At 42.8% G+C, this 16847-nt stretch overlaps 1 protein-coding gene across 2 annotated transcripts; it reads right to left on the bottom strand.

The window, feature by feature from the left end:
- Positions 1–49: 49 nt before the first annotated feature.
- On the bottom strand, positions 50–15757 carry psmc3 (proteasome 26S subunit, ATPase 3). Of its 2 annotated transcripts, none has more exons than XM_024418623.2 (12): positions 15605–15757; positions 15017–15097; positions 14701–14826; positions 14397–14501; positions 12909–12971; positions 12648–12785; positions 12407–12550; positions 12119–12267; positions 11890–11986; positions 674–819; positions 507–588; positions 50–330 (listed from the first exon to the last, which is right to left on the bottom strand). In XM_024418623.2, the coding sequence occupies exons 1-12, from the start codon at positions 15644–15646 to the stop codon at positions 220–222; spliced, it is 1284 nt and encodes a 427-aa protein (XP_024274391.1). In that variant the 5' UTR covers positions 15647–15757; the 3' UTR covers positions 50–219. The 2 variants fall into 2 exon arrangements, with proteins under 2 accessions (XP_024274391.1, XP_024274392.1); XM_024418624.2 differs by having other exon boundaries at positions 15611–15749.
- Between the last annotated feature and the right edge of the window lie 1090 nt (positions 15758–16847).

The raw sequence follows: 16847 nt of genomic DNA, 5'->3' as shown, positions 1-16847 counted from the left end.
CAAATGGGAACATCTGAAATATAATGCAAAGATATCTTTTCCATCCAGCCAAAGGGCAAATGTAAAGCCTTTATTCTTTCATGGACCATAAACAAGCCAAAACAGGTCTCACACGAGAGAGAAATGACAATGTTGCACACTAACAGTATAGAGATTGGTTCATGTTTTGGACACATCTGGAGAGTATCACATGCACCCTTCCCCTGAAGCTCCAGGGACTTAGGCGTAGTACTGCAGGTTGGCCTTTTTCTTGGCCTGTACTTCTAAGATGCCTTCCATGTAGTCCTCATGATTGAGCTCAGTTGCCCCCCTGCGAAGGGCGATCATACCCTGGAAGAGAAAGAAAGTTAAATCCATGTTTGTTCCTAAATGTATCTAGGTCTTTTTTTTTTTAACAAATGGGCAAATTAAGTCACTGAACAGTTTCACCAGGGTAAAGGAAACAACATAACTTTAGTTATTGGGCTGGTTCTTTCACAAATTTGTGCATGTTTAGTATGACTCACCGCCTCCACACACACTGCTTTGCACTGGGCGCCATTGAAATCATCAGTGCACCTGGCCAGCTCCTCGTAGTTGACATCAGGGCTGTGGGAAGACCAGAGTATATTTAATTATAAATCATAACATGCATATCAATTTGGCTGATGAAGCATAGCGGATTGGTCCAAACCTGACGTTCATCTTGCGTGAGTGAATCTGCATGATGCGGGCTCGTGCTTCCTCATTGGGCATTGGGAACTCAATCTTACGGTCTAAACGTCCAGAACGCAGCAGTGCGGGATCTAGGATATCCACCCTGTTAGTGGCAGCAATAACCTGGCAGAAGAGGATCAGAAAGTCAAGGCGTCAGCATACAATATAGTAGTCTGGCTAACGCCTAACTCGAAGTCCTCCTGACCTCAGTCTGGAAAGACGATGTTGTCGGCACGATATGTCGATAACGAAGGGGGCTGTGCTTTTACCAATCAAACACAGCCCCTGGTCGCCACCCCCTCCCATTACAACTGTTGGATTTTCAAATCTAAACAATGAGAAGTCTCATCCCTAAAACATCTGAGGGTGTTTAAAATAACTAATCTCAGTCCTCTTTAAAATGAACTTTGTATTCACACTACTCAACTTTTTTACCAGTTCACGTCACCTATTTTTTCGTCCCACTCAATGCACTGTTTTTACAAAGTGCAGGACCAGCCATTCCATCAGAACTTTATTGTACAGCTAGATATACCTACTCACATTTTGGAAGCTAGAAGATAATTTATTATAATCTGATTTATAATTAACATGTCAATATTATTGGTAGAATAAAAACTGCAGATTAAATAACACTGTAATTGAAAATTGTACACCCGATGTAGGCTACTGCCCCTTTATTAACTAGCCTGGACTTTGTACCCTGTGTTGTCTTCTCACTATTCAAACCCCACAATCGAATAAACAGCTTATGAAACTCAGTCTAAAGTAGGTCTTCACTGGTATAAAAAACAGGACCCATTCCAAAATGGATCTGTGGCTTTCCCACCGGACCCGATGTGTTTTTAAACGGAGAACTGTTCCGAATGGACCCGAGAACAGTCTGACCTGTTCCCGAAAAGGACCATGGCAAACAGATCAGTGCTGGTTTGGATCTGAGAGACCGTTCAGATCCGAGAGTAGAAAGAGAAAGAAACCTCCAACTGGTCGCTATATAAGGTAGTAGTTTTGGAATTGTTAGCTAGATTACTCGTTGGTTATTACTGCATTGTCGGAACTAGCAGCACAAGCATTTCGCTACACTCGCATTAACATCTGCTAACCATGTGTATGTGACAAATAAATTTTGATTTGATGTGTGTGTGTATATATATATACACTCGCATTAACATCTGCTAACCATGTGTATGTGACAAATACATTTTGATTTGATGTGTGTGTGTGTATATATATATATACACACACACATCAAATTTTATTTGTCACATACACATGGTTAGCAGATGTTAATGCGAGTGTAGCGAAATGCTTGTGCTGCTAGTTCCGACAATGCAGTAATAACCAACGAGTAATCTAGCTAACAATTCCAAAACTACTACCTTACAAGTGTAAAGGGATAAAGAATATGTATATAAAGATATATGAATGAATGAATGGTACAGAGCAGCATAGGCAAGATGCAGTAGATGGTATCAAGTACAGTATATACATTTTTTTTTACTTTTTACCTTTATTTAACTAGGCACGTCAGTTAAGAACAAATTCTTATTTTCAATGACGGCCTAGGATCAGTGGGTTAACAGCCTGTTCAGGGGCAGAACGACAGATTTGTACCTTGTCAGCTCAGGGGTTTGAACTCACAACCTTCCGGTTACTAGTCACACGCTCTAACCACTAGGCTACCCTGCTGCTGCACATTTTCATGAGGACAAGAGGTAATCCCTCTACCCATGTCATTCCTGTGGCATAGTTTGACAAGGGAGAATAACATGTTCTTATTAGCCCTCTGTAAATCTCATTACTCCGCGGTTGATAGATGGACACAAACTTCTGGTCAACACCCATCATTTTGGCCATTTGGGTAACCACATCTCCTATGAGATGGGTCCCATTGTCTGCAGACAAACCTCAGGCACTCCGAACCTGAGTATAATTTTCCTAACTAGCAACTGTTCGCGCAACGCAGTTGGATGGTTCCACCCACCTGGTAAACCTGTCAATTATCACCAGGCAGTATCTCTTTCTTTTCGCTCTATCGTGTCTATAAAATCCATAGCTATGTGGACAAAATATCCTTTTGGAGTGGGGGACTTCCCTGGTTGCAGTGGATAAATGAACTCTTTTACGTGCTGATTCAAATTTTGGGTCAAATTTAAATTTCAAACATTCTCCTCCTCCATTCTCCTCTCATATCCCCCTTTGACGAATGGCTCACTTCATGAGCCAATTGGCAAATATTAAAGATCATTGGTTGATGGTAAACAGGGCATGTCAGACTAAAGATGTAGCCATAAACCAGACCTAGGACAGAGAGCACACCCTCTCTCCCTCCACACCTGGTGATAGAGAATATCAGACTGCTGCTGTTTCTCAAGATCAGTAGTTTCAAATGATACAAACGACAACAAAAAATCAAATGCATGTGTGTGACAAAGGGAAACAGCCAATTTGGCCGCCTCATCAGCTATGCCGTTACCAATTCTAGCATTATCACACCAGCCCGTGTATGCCTCAACCTTAACAATAGCCAGTGTGTTAGGTTTTCACATAGCTTCAAATAACTGTTCAACAAAAGGTCTGTTTTTAATAGGTGTGTCTGTGGTATTAGTAAACTCTCTTGCTCTCCAAATCCTACACCATGACAAACAAACCCCAATAACATATGCTGAGTCAGAGTAGCCAGTAAAGGCCTTCCCTTCCCCCAATTCACAAGCTGTGGTCAGAGCTAATACAAATCAAATCAAATTTTATTTGTCACATACACATGGTTAGCAGATGTTAATGCGAGTGTTGCGAAATGCTTGCGCTTCTAGTTCCGACAATGCAGTAATAACCAACAAGTAATCTAGCAAACAATTCCAAAACTACTACCTTATAGACACAAGTGTAAGGGGATAAAGAATATGTACATAAAGATATATGAATGAGTGATGGTACAGAGCGGCATAGGCGAGATACAGTAGATGGTATTGAGTGCAGTATATACATATGAGATGAGTATGTAAACAAAGTGGCATAGTTAAAGTGGCTAGTGATACATGTATTACATAAAGATGCAGTAGATGATATAGAGTACAGTATATACGTATACATATGAGATGAATAATGTAGGGTATGTAAACATTATATTAGGTAGCATTGTTTAAAGTGGCTAGTGATATATTTTACATTTCCCATCAATTCCCATTATTAAAGTGGCTGGAGTTGAGTCAGTGTGTTGGCAGCAGCCACTCAATGTTATTGGTGGCTGTTTAACAGTCTGATGGCCTTGAGATAGAAGCTGTTTTTCAGTCTCTCGGTCCCAGCTTTGATGCACCTGTACTGACCTCGCCTTCTGGATGATAGCGGGGTGAACAGGCAGTGGCTCGGGTGGTTGTTGTCCTTGATGATCTTTATGGCCTTCCTGTGACATCGGGTGATGTAGGTGTCCTGGAGGGCAGGTAGTTTGCCCCGGTGATGCGTTGTGCAGACCTCACTACCCTCTGGAGAGCCTTACGGTTGTGGGCGGAGCAGTTGCCGTACCAGGCGGTGATACAGCCCGACAGGATGCTCTCGATTGTGCATCTGTAGAAGTTTGTGAGTGCTTTTGGTGACAAGCCAAATTTCTTCAGCCTCCTGAGGTTGAAGAGGCGCTGCTGCGCCTTCTTCACGATGCTGTCTGTGTGGGTGGACCAATTCAGTTTGTCTGTGATGTGTACGCCGAGGAACTTAAAACTTACTACCCTCTCCACTACTGTTCCATCGATGTGGATAGGGGGGTGTTCCCTCTGCTGTTTCCTGAAGTCCACAATCATCTCCTTAGTTTTGTTGACATTGAGTGTGAGGTTATTTTCCTGACACCACACTCCGAGGGCCCTCACCTCCTCCCTGTAGGCCGTCTCGTCGTTGTTGGTAATCAAGCCTACCACTGTTGTGTCATCCGCAAACTTGATGATTGAGTTGGAGGTGTGCGTGGCCACGCAGTCGTGGGTGCACAGGGAGTACAGGAGAGGGCTCAGAACGCACCCTTGTGGGGCCCCAGTGTTGAGGATCAGCAGGGTGGAGATGTTGTTACCTACCCTCACCACCTGGGGGCCCGTCAGGAAGTCCAGTACCCAGTTGCACAGGGCGGGGTCGAGACCAAGGGTCTCGAGCTTGATGACGAGTTTGGAGGGTACTATGGTGTTAAATGCTGAGCTGTAGTCGATGAACAGCATTCTCACATAGGTATTCCTCTTGTCCAGATGGGTTAGGGCAGTGTGCAGTATGGTTGAGATTGCATCGTCTGTGGACCTATTTGGGCGGTAAGCAAATTGGAGTGGGTCTAGGGTGTCAGGTAGGGTGGAGGTGATATGGTCTTTGACTAGTCTCTCAAAGCACTTCATGATGACGGAAGTGAGTGCTACGGGGCAGTAGTCGTTTAGCTCAGTTACCTTAGCTTTCTTGGGAACAGGAACAATGGTGGCCCTCTTGAAGCATGTGGGAACAGCAGACTGGGATAGGGATCGATTGAATATGTCCGTAAACACACCAGCCAGCTGGTCTGCGCATGCTCTGAGGGCACGGCTGGGGATGCTGTCTGGGCCTGCAGCCTTGCGAGGGTTAACACGTTTAAATGTTTTTCTCACCTCGGCTGCAGTGAAGGAGAGTCCGCATGTTTTGGTTGCGGGCCGTGTCAGTGGCACTGTATTGTCCTCAAAGCGGGCAAAAAAGTTATTTAGTCTGCCTGGGAGCAAGGCATCCTGGTCCGTGACTGGGCTGGTTTTCTTTTTGTAATCCGCGATTGACTGTAGACCCTGCCACATACCTCTTGTGTCTGAGCCGTTGAATTGCGATTCTACTTTGTCTCATACATACATACATATATATATACACACACACACACACATACATATATATATATATACACTGCCGAAAAAAATAAAGGGAACACTTAAACAACACAATGTAACTCCAAGTCAATCACACTTCTGTGAAATCAAACTGTCCACTTAGGAAGCAACACTGATTGACAATACATTTCACATGCTGTTGTGCAAATGGAATAGACAACAGGTGGAAATTATAGGCAATTAGCAAGACACCCCCAATAAAGGAGTGGTTCTGCAGGTGGTGACCACAGACCACTTCTCAGTTCCTATGTTTCCTGGCTGATGTTTTGGTCCCTTTTGAATGCTGGCGGTGCTTTCACTCTAGTGGTAGTATGAGACGGAGTCTACAACCCACACAAGTAGCTCAGGTAGTGCAGATCATCCAGGATGGCACATCAATGCGAGCTGTGGCAAGAAGGTTTGCTGTGTCTGTCAGCGTAGTGTCCAGAGCATGGAGGCGCTACCAGGAGACAGGCCAGTACATCAGGAGACATGGAGGAGGCCGTAGGAGGGCAACAACCCAGCAGCAGGGCCGCTACCTCCGCCTTTGTGCAAGGAGGAGCACTGCCAGAGCCCTGCAAAATGACCTCCAGCAGGCCACAAATGTGCATGTGTCTGCTCAAACGGTCAGAAACAGACTCCGTGAGGGTGGTATGAGGGCCCGACGTCCACAGGTGGGGGTTGTGCTTACAGCCCAACACCGTGCAGGACGTTTGGCATTTGCCAGAGAACACCAAGATTGACAAATTCGCCACTGGCGCCCTGTGCTCTTCACAGATGAAAGCAGGTTCACACTGAGCACATGTGACAGACGTGACAGGGTCTGGAGACGCCGTGGAGAACGTTCTGCTGCCTGCAACATCCTCTAGCATGGCCGGTTCGGCGGTGGGTCAGTCATGGTGTGGGGTGGCATTTCTTTGGGGGGCCGCACAGCCCTCCATGTGCTCGCCAGAGGTAGCCTGACTGCCATTAGGTACCGAAATGAGATCCTCAGACCCCTTGTGAGACCATATCCTGGTGCGGTTGGCATTGGGTTCCTCCTAATGCAAGACAATGTTAGACCTCATGTGGCTGGAGTGTGTCAGCAGTTCCTGCAAGAGGAAGGCATTGATGCTATGGACTGGCCCGCCCGTTCCCCAGACCTGAATCCAATTGAGCACATCTGGGACATCATGTCTTGCTCCATCCACCAACAGTTGGTGGATGCTTTAGTCCAGGTCTGGGAGGAGATCCCTCAGGAGACCATCCGCCACCTCATCAGGAGCATGCCCAGGTGTTGTAGGGAGGTCATACAGGCACATGGAGGCCACACACAACTGAGCCTCATTTTGACTTGTTTTAAGGACATTAACATCAAAGTTGGACCAGCCTGTAGGTGTGGTTTTCCACTTTAATTTTGAGTGTGACTCCAAATCCAGACCTCCATGGGTTGATAAATTAGATTTCCATTGATAATTTTTGTGTGATTTTGTTGTCAGCACATTCAACTATGTAAAGAAAAATGTATTTAATAAGAATATTTCATTCATTCAGATCTAGGATGTGTTATTTTAGTGTTCCCTATATTTTTTTGAGCAGTATATGTATGTATGTATGTATGTATGTATGTATGTATGTATGTATGTATGTATGTATGTATGTATGTATGTATGTATGTATGTATATTTATTAAGGGAGCAAAGCTTAGGCATAGCCCCAGAGAAAGATAGACGAAACCGACTTCTTTACACTAGTCAGATAGGCTACTACTGCTAAATAGATACGGGTGTACAGGAGGCTAATTCGTTAATTTTCAATCCGAATATTCTAAATGAAGATAAGCATTATGTTGTTGGAGTAACTCTGGTAGGCATAAAACTGTTGGGAGTGCCAGTGCGCACTGCCTTCATAGGCCTGCAGTAAGCTAAGCCTAATAATAACCATACCTTCACAAAAAGTTGCTTAGCTTTATTAGGGTAATAAAAGTCAAGTCATTGTTTATATGGAAAACACGAACAGGTTATTATATTGCGGCATTAAATTACATTTTGCCCCTCTTTGGTTTATCCTTTTCATGCTTTTAGTACTTTTAGTACTCCTACCCTGGTCAACAGCACTGCACCCCCCACAGCAACTCGCCCAAGCCTTCCCCATTTCTCCTTCTCCCAAATCCGTTCAGCTGATGTTCTGAAAGAGCTGCAAAATCTGGACCCCTACAAATCAGCCGGGCTAGACAATCTGGACCCTTTCTTTCTAAAATTATCTGCCGAAATTGTTGCCACCCCTATTACTAGCCTGTTCAACCTCTCTTTCGTGTCGTCTGAGATTCCCAAAGATTGGAAAGCAGCTGCGGTCATCCCCCTCTTCAAAGGGGGGGACACTCTTGACCCAAACTGCTACAGACCTATATCTATCCTACCATGCCTTTCTAAGGTCTTCGAAAGCCAAGTCAACAAACAGATTACCAACCATTTCGAATCTCACCATACCTTGTCTGCTATGCAATCTGGTTTCAGAGCTGGTCATGGGTGCACCTCAGCCACGCTCAAGGTCCTAAACGATATCTTAACCGCCATCGATAAGAAACATTACTGTGCAGCCGTATTCATTGATCTGGCCAAAGCTTTCGACTCTGTCAATCACCACATCCTCATCGGCAGACTCGACAGCCTTGGTTTCTCAAATGATTGCCTCGCCTGGTTCACCAACTACTTCTCTGATAGAGTTCAGTGTGTCAAATCGGAGGGTCTGCTGTCCGGACCTCTGGCAGTCTCTATGGGGGTGCCACAGGGTTCAATTCTTGGACCGACTCTCTTCTCTGTATACATCAATGAGGTCGCTCTTGCTGCTGGTGAGTCTCTGATCCACCTCTACGCAGACGACACCATTCTGGATACTTCTGGCCCTTCTTTGGACACTGTTAACAACCCTCCAGGCAAGCTTCAATGCCATACAACTCTCCTTCAGTGGCCTCCAATTGCTCTTAAATACAAGTAAAACTAAATGCATGCTCTTCAACCGATCGCTACCTGCACCTGCCCGCCTGTCCAACATCACTACTCTGGACGGCTCTGACTTAGAATACGTGGACAACTACAAATACTTAGGTGTCTGGTTAGACTGTAAACTCTCCTTCCAGACCCATATCAAACATCTCCAATCCAAAGTTAAATCTAGAATTGGCTTCCTATTTCACAACAAAGCATCCTTCACTCATGCTGCCAAACATACCCTTGTAAAACTGACCATCCTACCAATCCTCGACTTTGGCGATGTCATTTACAAAATAGCCTCCAATACCCTACTCAACAAATTGGATGCAGTCTATCACAGTGCAATCCGTTTTGTCACCAAAGCCCCATATACTACCCACCATTGCGACCTGTACGCTCTCGTTGGCTGGCCCTCGCTTCATACTCGTCGCCAAACCCACTGGCTCCATGTCATCTACAAGACCCTGCTAGGTAAAGTCCCCCTTATCTCAGCTCGCTGGTCACCATAGCATCTCCCACCTGTAGCACACGCTCCAGCAGGTATATCTCTCTAGTCACCCCCAAAACCAATTCTTTCTTTGGCCGCCTCTCCTTCCAGTTCTCTGCTGCCAATGACTGGAACGAACTACAAAAATCTCTGAAACTGGAAACACTTATCTCCCTCACTAGCTTTAAGCACCAACTGTCAGAGCAGCTCACAGATTACTGCACCTGTACATAGCCCACCTATAATTTAGCCCAAACAACTACCTCTTTCCCTACTGTATTTCATTAATTAATTTTGCTCCTTTGCACCCCATTATTTTTATTTCTACTTTGCACATTCTTCCATTGCAAATCTACCATTAGAGTGTTTTACTTGCTATATTGTATTTACTTTGCCACCATCGCCTTTTTTGCCTTTACCTCCCTTATCTCACCTCATTTGCACACATCGTATATAGACTTGTTTATACTGTATTATTGACTGTATGTTTGTTTTACTCCATGTGTAACTCTGTGTCGTTGTATGTGTCGAACTGCTTTGATTTATCTTGGCCAGGTCGCAATTGTAAATGAGAACTTTCTCAACTTGCCTACCTGGTTAAATAAAGTTGAAATAAAATAAATAAATAAAATAAAGTACCAGTAATTATATTATGGCAAACATTACAGCTGGAATTTAATTTGCCTAATGAAAATGTCTCAACAGAAAAAAAAGTTTAACGGGCTCGGCATATATTGCACCTATTATCAACAAAGGCAATACCGAATGTCGGCCTACCAAATGACAGCAATAGGCTAATGCTATTTCTTTTACAACAAGCTTATAATAATTATTAATGACAAAACAATTTATAATAAATTCAAAAATACATAAATGACAGGTATAAAATTGTATCAAACTTGAATAGTGAGTCGCACACAATCCATTTGGCCCTGCCAATAATCTTTGTCCACTACAATATAAAAATTTGTCAGCTTCTTTTCACTGTACTCTTTTTCCTCTAACTTTCATTTTACTTCAATGAAGAAGAACTCCCATCTTCACAATCAACAGTAGCCGTCCACAGCTCCTTTTAAACTCTCTCCTCAGTAGCAGGAACCTGTGAGGTGAGCAGCTGGAACCAGTTTCAGCTGGACATAAGCTATATGTTTTATTGAGTTGCAATTTGTTGACATAAGCTCACGCAGTTCTCATCACACAAACAATAAATTAACAGAGGACAGGTCCAATCGGGTCCAGTTGGTAAATCAATTTTAAATACACATACCCAAGACCCGTAGAAATTATATCAGATCCTACCCTGATCCGAGACTAAAGTCGGGATTTAGAACCCAGACCCTCTGGGTTTGGGGTCTGTTGGACCTGTGAAGACCTCTAGTCTAAAGAGAACATATTGCAAACAAATAATCTGAACATCGTGTCAGTATAAAACATATTTTGTAATGTCTATGCATTCATAATCGCTAATCAATATCCAAAAACAGCAAACGTTTTTTCCACAAACCTGCACATCATCTCTCTTTTGTGGCACCAATGTGAGGGTTTATGGCACGGGAAAATGGTGCTTTGTGTTCACAGTGCCCTAAAAAAAAAAGAAAACCGGACCGCGGAATTCAAGCAAACTGAATTGAACCCCTCGAGATGTTCTCAGTTCGGTTCACGTCGGGGGTTCTTGAGGGGTCTGAGTTCCTTTGGAGTGTTCGCACTGCACAAATTCAGCGAAGAGAACCAATCGATAATGCATTTACAACGGTCTCCTATCCAGACCAGTACGTCACAGCTCTCCCTGCGCTCTGAGTCACGTCAGCCGGGCTAACAATACAGTCCGGATGAAAAGCGTGCCCAAAGTAAACTGCCTGCTACTCAGGCTCAGAAGCTAGGATATGCATATTATTAGGATAGAAAACACTCTGTGAAGTTTCTAAAACTGTTTGAATAATGTCTGTGAGTATAACATAACTGATTTGGCAGGCGAAACCCCGAGCACAATCCAGCCAGGAAAAAAAAGTTGGGGTCAATCTGTTTTCCATTAGTTTTCTATGGTAAGCCCTTTTTAATAGGAATCTGCTTGCAGTTCCTATGGCTTCCACTAGATGTCAACAGTCTTTAGAAATTGGTTGATGTTTTTCTTTTGAGAAATGAAGAAGTAGCCCTGTTCTTTCCATGTGTCACTCCAGGTGGACTCAAGTCTTTTGGTGCACGTGACCTGGAACGCGCTTCACTTTGTTTTCATCCGGTATTGAACACAGTTTATCCCATCTTAAGTTTTATAGATTATTTACGTTTTAGGATACCTATGGTTGGATTAGGAAAGTTGTTTGAAATGTTTGGACCAAGTTTACAGGTAACTTATTAGATACTTTGTAGTCATGTGGGCGAGTTGGAACCGGTGTATTTTCTGAATCAAACGCGCCAAATAAATTGATATTTTGGGGAAATAAAGAAGGAATTTATCAAACAAAAAGGACCATTTGTGATGTTTCTGGGACATTTTGGAGTGCTAACAGAAGAAGATCTTCAAAGGTAAGGCATGAATTATATCGTTATTTCTGACTTTTGTGTAGCACCTGCCTGGTTGAAATATGTGTGTTTATATATGTTTTCATGTGTTGGTATGCAGGGCGCTGTCCTCAGATAATCGCATGGTCTGCTTTCGCCATAAAGCTTTTTTGAAATCTGACACTACGGCTGGATTAACAAGAAGTTAAGCTTTATTCTGATGTGTTACACATGTATGTTTTGTGAATTTCTATTATGAGTATTTCTGTTTTTGAATTTGGCGCGCTGCAATTTCACTGGATGTTGTCTAATCAATCCCGTTACCGGGATTCGAGCGGGAAGGGATCACTAAGTGAAGATTTGTTTTTAAAGAACTGAGTAATACCTTAACTTGCATGTTGGGCTGGAACCCATCCAGCTGGTTGAGGAGCTCAAGCATAGTTCTCTGAACCTCCCTGTCACCTGCTTTCTCACTGTCAAACCTGGAGAAATCAAAAGGGATCAGAGGCTTATGTCGATGCTATTAAAACAGCTATAGAAAGCAACTGTGAAACTTCTCATCGGTAGCTGGTTTACAGTGTGTAGGACTCATACAGTTTAACTGCACCACTCACCGTTTGGTTCCAATGGCGTCCAGCTCATCTATGAAGATGATAGAGGGGGCCTTCTCCTTGGCCAGGGCAAAGGCGTCTCGGACAAGCTTGGCACCATCACCAATGAACATCTGGACCAGCTGTGGGCCAGCCAGCTTGAGAAATGTGGCCTGTAGTAGGATGAAAGATAAATAAATAAAACTGCCTGTCTACACAATTTTACCCAAAACAGAAAAGGTGTTGACACTCCTGCACAAACAAATAACCCCTTGCTAAAATACAAGCCATAAGGTCAATGTTTTGTTTTACCTTGGTCTGGGCAGCACAGGCCCTAGCCAGTAGGGTTTTCCCTGTGCCTGGGGGGCCATACATCAAAACCCCCTTAGGTGGCTGAATACCCAGGTTCTCAAACTTCTCCTTGTGGTTCATGGGCAGAACAATTGCTTCCACCAGCTGAAAGTCAAAGGAATAGCATCACATGTTGTTAAAACTGCAATTACATTCACATACGAGTGTCTAAAGAGATAAGATACAAATGATAATATCGGACCTCCTGGATCTGTTTGTCTAATCCACCAATGTCACTGTACTGTTCAGTGGGGCGCTCGTCCACCTCCATGGCTTTGACTCTGGAGTCATACTCTGTGGGCAGGGTTTCCAGGATCAAGTATGAGTCCTTGTTTACACCCTGGTCATCACCACAGGGAAAGAGAAAAAGTGACACTCAAGCACAAACAAACAATAAATTCATAGCTTGTTGAGCAGAGGGAGCTGCTATTCAAGGACACTCAAGTGAACATAAGGGGTTTACCACGAGGTCTCCCGGCTTCAGCTTCTCTGCATCCACCAAGCCAATGACCGGGAGGAAGTATGTCTGCAAGAGCACAAAAGGGGCAACCGCTGTCAACTACAACTGCTGAATAACTCCTATTAATAACTGTTTTAATTTACTAAGAATGACACAGGAAAAGTATTGATCAAAATGCAGTTGAACTTGGGAGGAGATCAGACCAGTGTTTCCTCTGGGAGAATTGGTAGCGGTGTGGGGAAAATGTCACAGAGGGGCTGATTTATTTTATTTTGTTCTGGTGACATTAAAAATATACATTTTAGTCCAAAAGGAATGAAAAGAAAATTATGATGACACCATCTAAAATATAATTTAAACCTCCAGAAATGACAAAAAATAACATATTGGTAAAATTACTATTATTTTGATATATTATCACCTGTAGCCCAACTGATGCAGCATAGTGGCTATAAATAAATAGGCTGAAGAATGGGGTTTCCTATCTGCATTTACCCTATTGGGCTAATCATTAGTAGTCGAGCATCAGGTCGGATACCCACATTCTTTCAACCCCATGGGTCGGCTCACAGTTCAGAACAATTAAATGATGGTCGGAAACATTTTAAATCAAGATAATACACATTTTAAAAACCCAGGAGTTTATTGTGTTGCAAATTCCATTCTGTGAGCGGGAAAGCCAGACATAAGGCTACCAGCCACGCATGCATTGAGTGTGGAGCCGGGAACTGTCCCTTATTTGTGTGGTGCTAAAACGTTCCCTCTCTCCGTGTGATAATACAAAACTTTGCCAAGTTTACTTTCCCTGGATAGCCTAGCTCACGCGAAAATGGCTAACGTAGGCCTAAGCGGAGAAATAAAAATAACAGTTACGATAAGGGAACAGACTACAAAAATATAGTGGAAACGGTGCTGCACGAGTGAAATCCCCAGTTTGGAAGGACAACACAGTAGATGGATAAACAGCCTGTAAGCAGGTAGGCCTATTGGTTTAGATAATTCAGTTCATTATTACATTAATTCAGGCATTAGTTCATTATACCATACGCAGGCCATATGAAGTATAAACCGGTGTGGCTGGTAAAAGTTTTATTAGCCTACTAAATAAAGCCTATTTTCACAGCCTATATTCAATTTTGGGAATTCCCCCTCCCTATGGCACTCGTAATTTGAATGCACCTCAAAAGGATTATTAATCTCGCATAGAACAAAAAACAAGCCAACTAGGTAAATGGATAAACTATTCTATTATGGGGTTGTCAGACATTTATATTCATTACTTGTTTGTTTGCAGAGGAAAAGTAAATGTGGACTGTTCCAGCATCTTCAAAGTGCTCCTTGGAATAAATATTTTTTCATGTTCCATATTTTGTTGGTGTGGCGGCAATAATTTTGTTGGTGCACACCGCCACAGCTAAATGACTGCTGCAGAAAACACTGGATTGGACATATTCCTAGTTGTTACTGGACATATTCCTAGTTGTTACTTACCTGTCTTGTAGATGTTTTGATGACAGCGCATTTGCCCTTCCTTTGGGAATCTAGATCAATGTTTGCTCCATCTTCCTCCTGGTCATTTGGGTCCACATCCAGAAGCTGCAAGACAGTTTTAAGACATCTAAAACTTAACCTGTGATGATCCAGACACTGTTGTATGGTCATAAACAGACAATTAGCTCTACACCCATCACAAAAGTGAGCTTCACAAGAATTGCGCTTTTGATACTAAACTGTTCAATACAATAAAACAATTTGGCACTGAGACGAAAGTGTACACATTTCTTTATGCTCCTACCTCGATGACATTGGAGACCAGGTACGGCAGGGTCTTGTTCACTTTGATCTTCTCTGTGTTTTCTTTGATTTTGTCCTTCATGGCCTGCAGCTCATGGGTTACCCTCAATACCTCACTCTTCATGATCTACAACATAAGAGTCCAATTGAATGTATAGACCTAGGCAACTTATTCATAATTTTCATATCATCATTTAAAAATTGGAAGGGTCAAGTATATGGTGGAGACATAACAGATAAGAAGCTGAAGAAAATTGAGAATATTGAGGGCCATCTGATACACCAATAGCTGCTAAAATAACTAGTTAGCTATCTACCTTTATTTCACTGTCCAGAAGACGTGTCCGCTGAACGATCTCTTCGGTGGACATTTTGAGGACTTCTTCGCCGATCCCATCCTATTGTTGACAAACAAAATTGTAATGTTATGATACAACGTAGCTATTTAGCTACTATCGTTAACGAAATACAGTAATCATGACTCCTGGCTATAAGCTAACTAGCTGGCGGCTAATAAGACAAGCAAAATAGCCAGGCTAACGTTAGCTAACAACTTGCAGATATATTTACGAGTCTCAGTGTGTGTAACGTTATTTACTAGCTAACAACGTTTTTAAGTGACCAGAAAGGTGTTAACAGGCTAAATACCAAGAAAAACATTTGTTTTATGTGACCAAGCTAACGTTAAAAAAAATTAAAAATTTGAAAATGTCCTGTGTCACTGTCCCATCAATTTAACAGGCTAGCTAACGTTAGCTTGTAGCTATGCTAGCTGACATCAGTATAAGCTCTTTCGTTTATTGGATACATGTTAACTTCATAATTACGATCATATTCAAATAATAGATGTTGTAATCAAAATAAATTGATGAACACATTCAAATCTGTTAATTCAAGGAACAAACCTCCACCTCATCCCAAACTGATCTGTCATTCAGCGACGCCATCTTTCCTCTTGTCTTCGTGTTGGTAGTTCTTCTACTTCTTCTTTGAGGTTAATCGGCAGACTACAACCGATGAGGTGTATTACCGCCACCTACTGTACGGGTAGTGACTGAGATAAACGTTCGATGGGGCTGTAGTGTAGCAGGTTGAGAGCTTCAAGTTCCTCTGTGTCCACATCACGAAGGAACTAACATGGTCCACACACACCCACACAGTTGTGAAGTAGGCATGACTGTGCCTCTTCCCCCTCAAGAGGCTGTAAAGATTTGACATGGGCCCTCAGATCCTTAAAAAAAGTCTACAGCTGCACCATTGAAAGCATCTTGACTGGTTGCATCACCGTTTGGTACGGCAACTACAAGGCACCCGACCACTAGGCGCCGCAGAGGGTGGTGAGTACAGCCCAGTACATCACTGCATTGTCCCTTTTTTGCACTAACTCTCTCGCATTGACTCTATGAAAACACTGGACTCTACTTGCACACTCACACATACCTGTACTTAGACTGACACTCCAACACACACACACACACACACACACACACACACACACACACACACACACACACACACACACACACACACACACACACACACACACACACACACACACACACACACACACACACACACACACACACACACACACACACACACACACACACACACACACACACACACACACACACAGTACGCTGCTGCTACTGTCTATTATCTATCCTGTTGCCTAGTCACTTTACCCATGCCATATGTACATTGCTACCTCAATTACCTTGTATTACTGCACATCAACTCTGTACTCTTTCTCCCTGTTTATAGACATATTATTTTTACGCCTACTCGATAATGTTATTTATTCCTCCTACTTTTAACTCTGCATTGTTGGAAAAGGATCTGTAAGTAAGCATTTCACTGATAATCTACACCTGTTGTTTACAAAGCCTGTGACAAATAACATTTTATTTTAATTTATTTGATTGTAATGCCTCTGCTGTAAAATCCCTTAGGTCCAAAAAATGTTCAGCCAGAATAACTATGCTGCCTATTTTCTCAGATTTCCTCTTTGTTTGCGCTGTGCCGTTTATAACCAATAAAATAAACGATACAAAGTGCAACTTTTTAACATACAACATGTCAGGATCCTGGGCGAGCAACATTTAATGGTGTCTCTAATCCACCTACCATAGTTTATTCAAAATTGTT

The sequence above is a fragment of the Oncorhynchus tshawytscha genome, linkage group LG04, assembly GCF_018296145.1.
Source record: "Oncorhynchus tshawytscha isolate Ot180627B linkage group LG04, Otsh_v2.0, whole genome shotgun sequence".
Classification (NCBI taxonomy): domain Eukaryota; kingdom Metazoa; phylum Chordata; class Actinopteri; order Salmoniformes; family Salmonidae; genus Oncorhynchus; species Oncorhynchus tshawytscha.
Note: the sequence above shows the minus strand (reverse complement) of the source record. Positions and strands in the feature narration are given on the sequence as shown.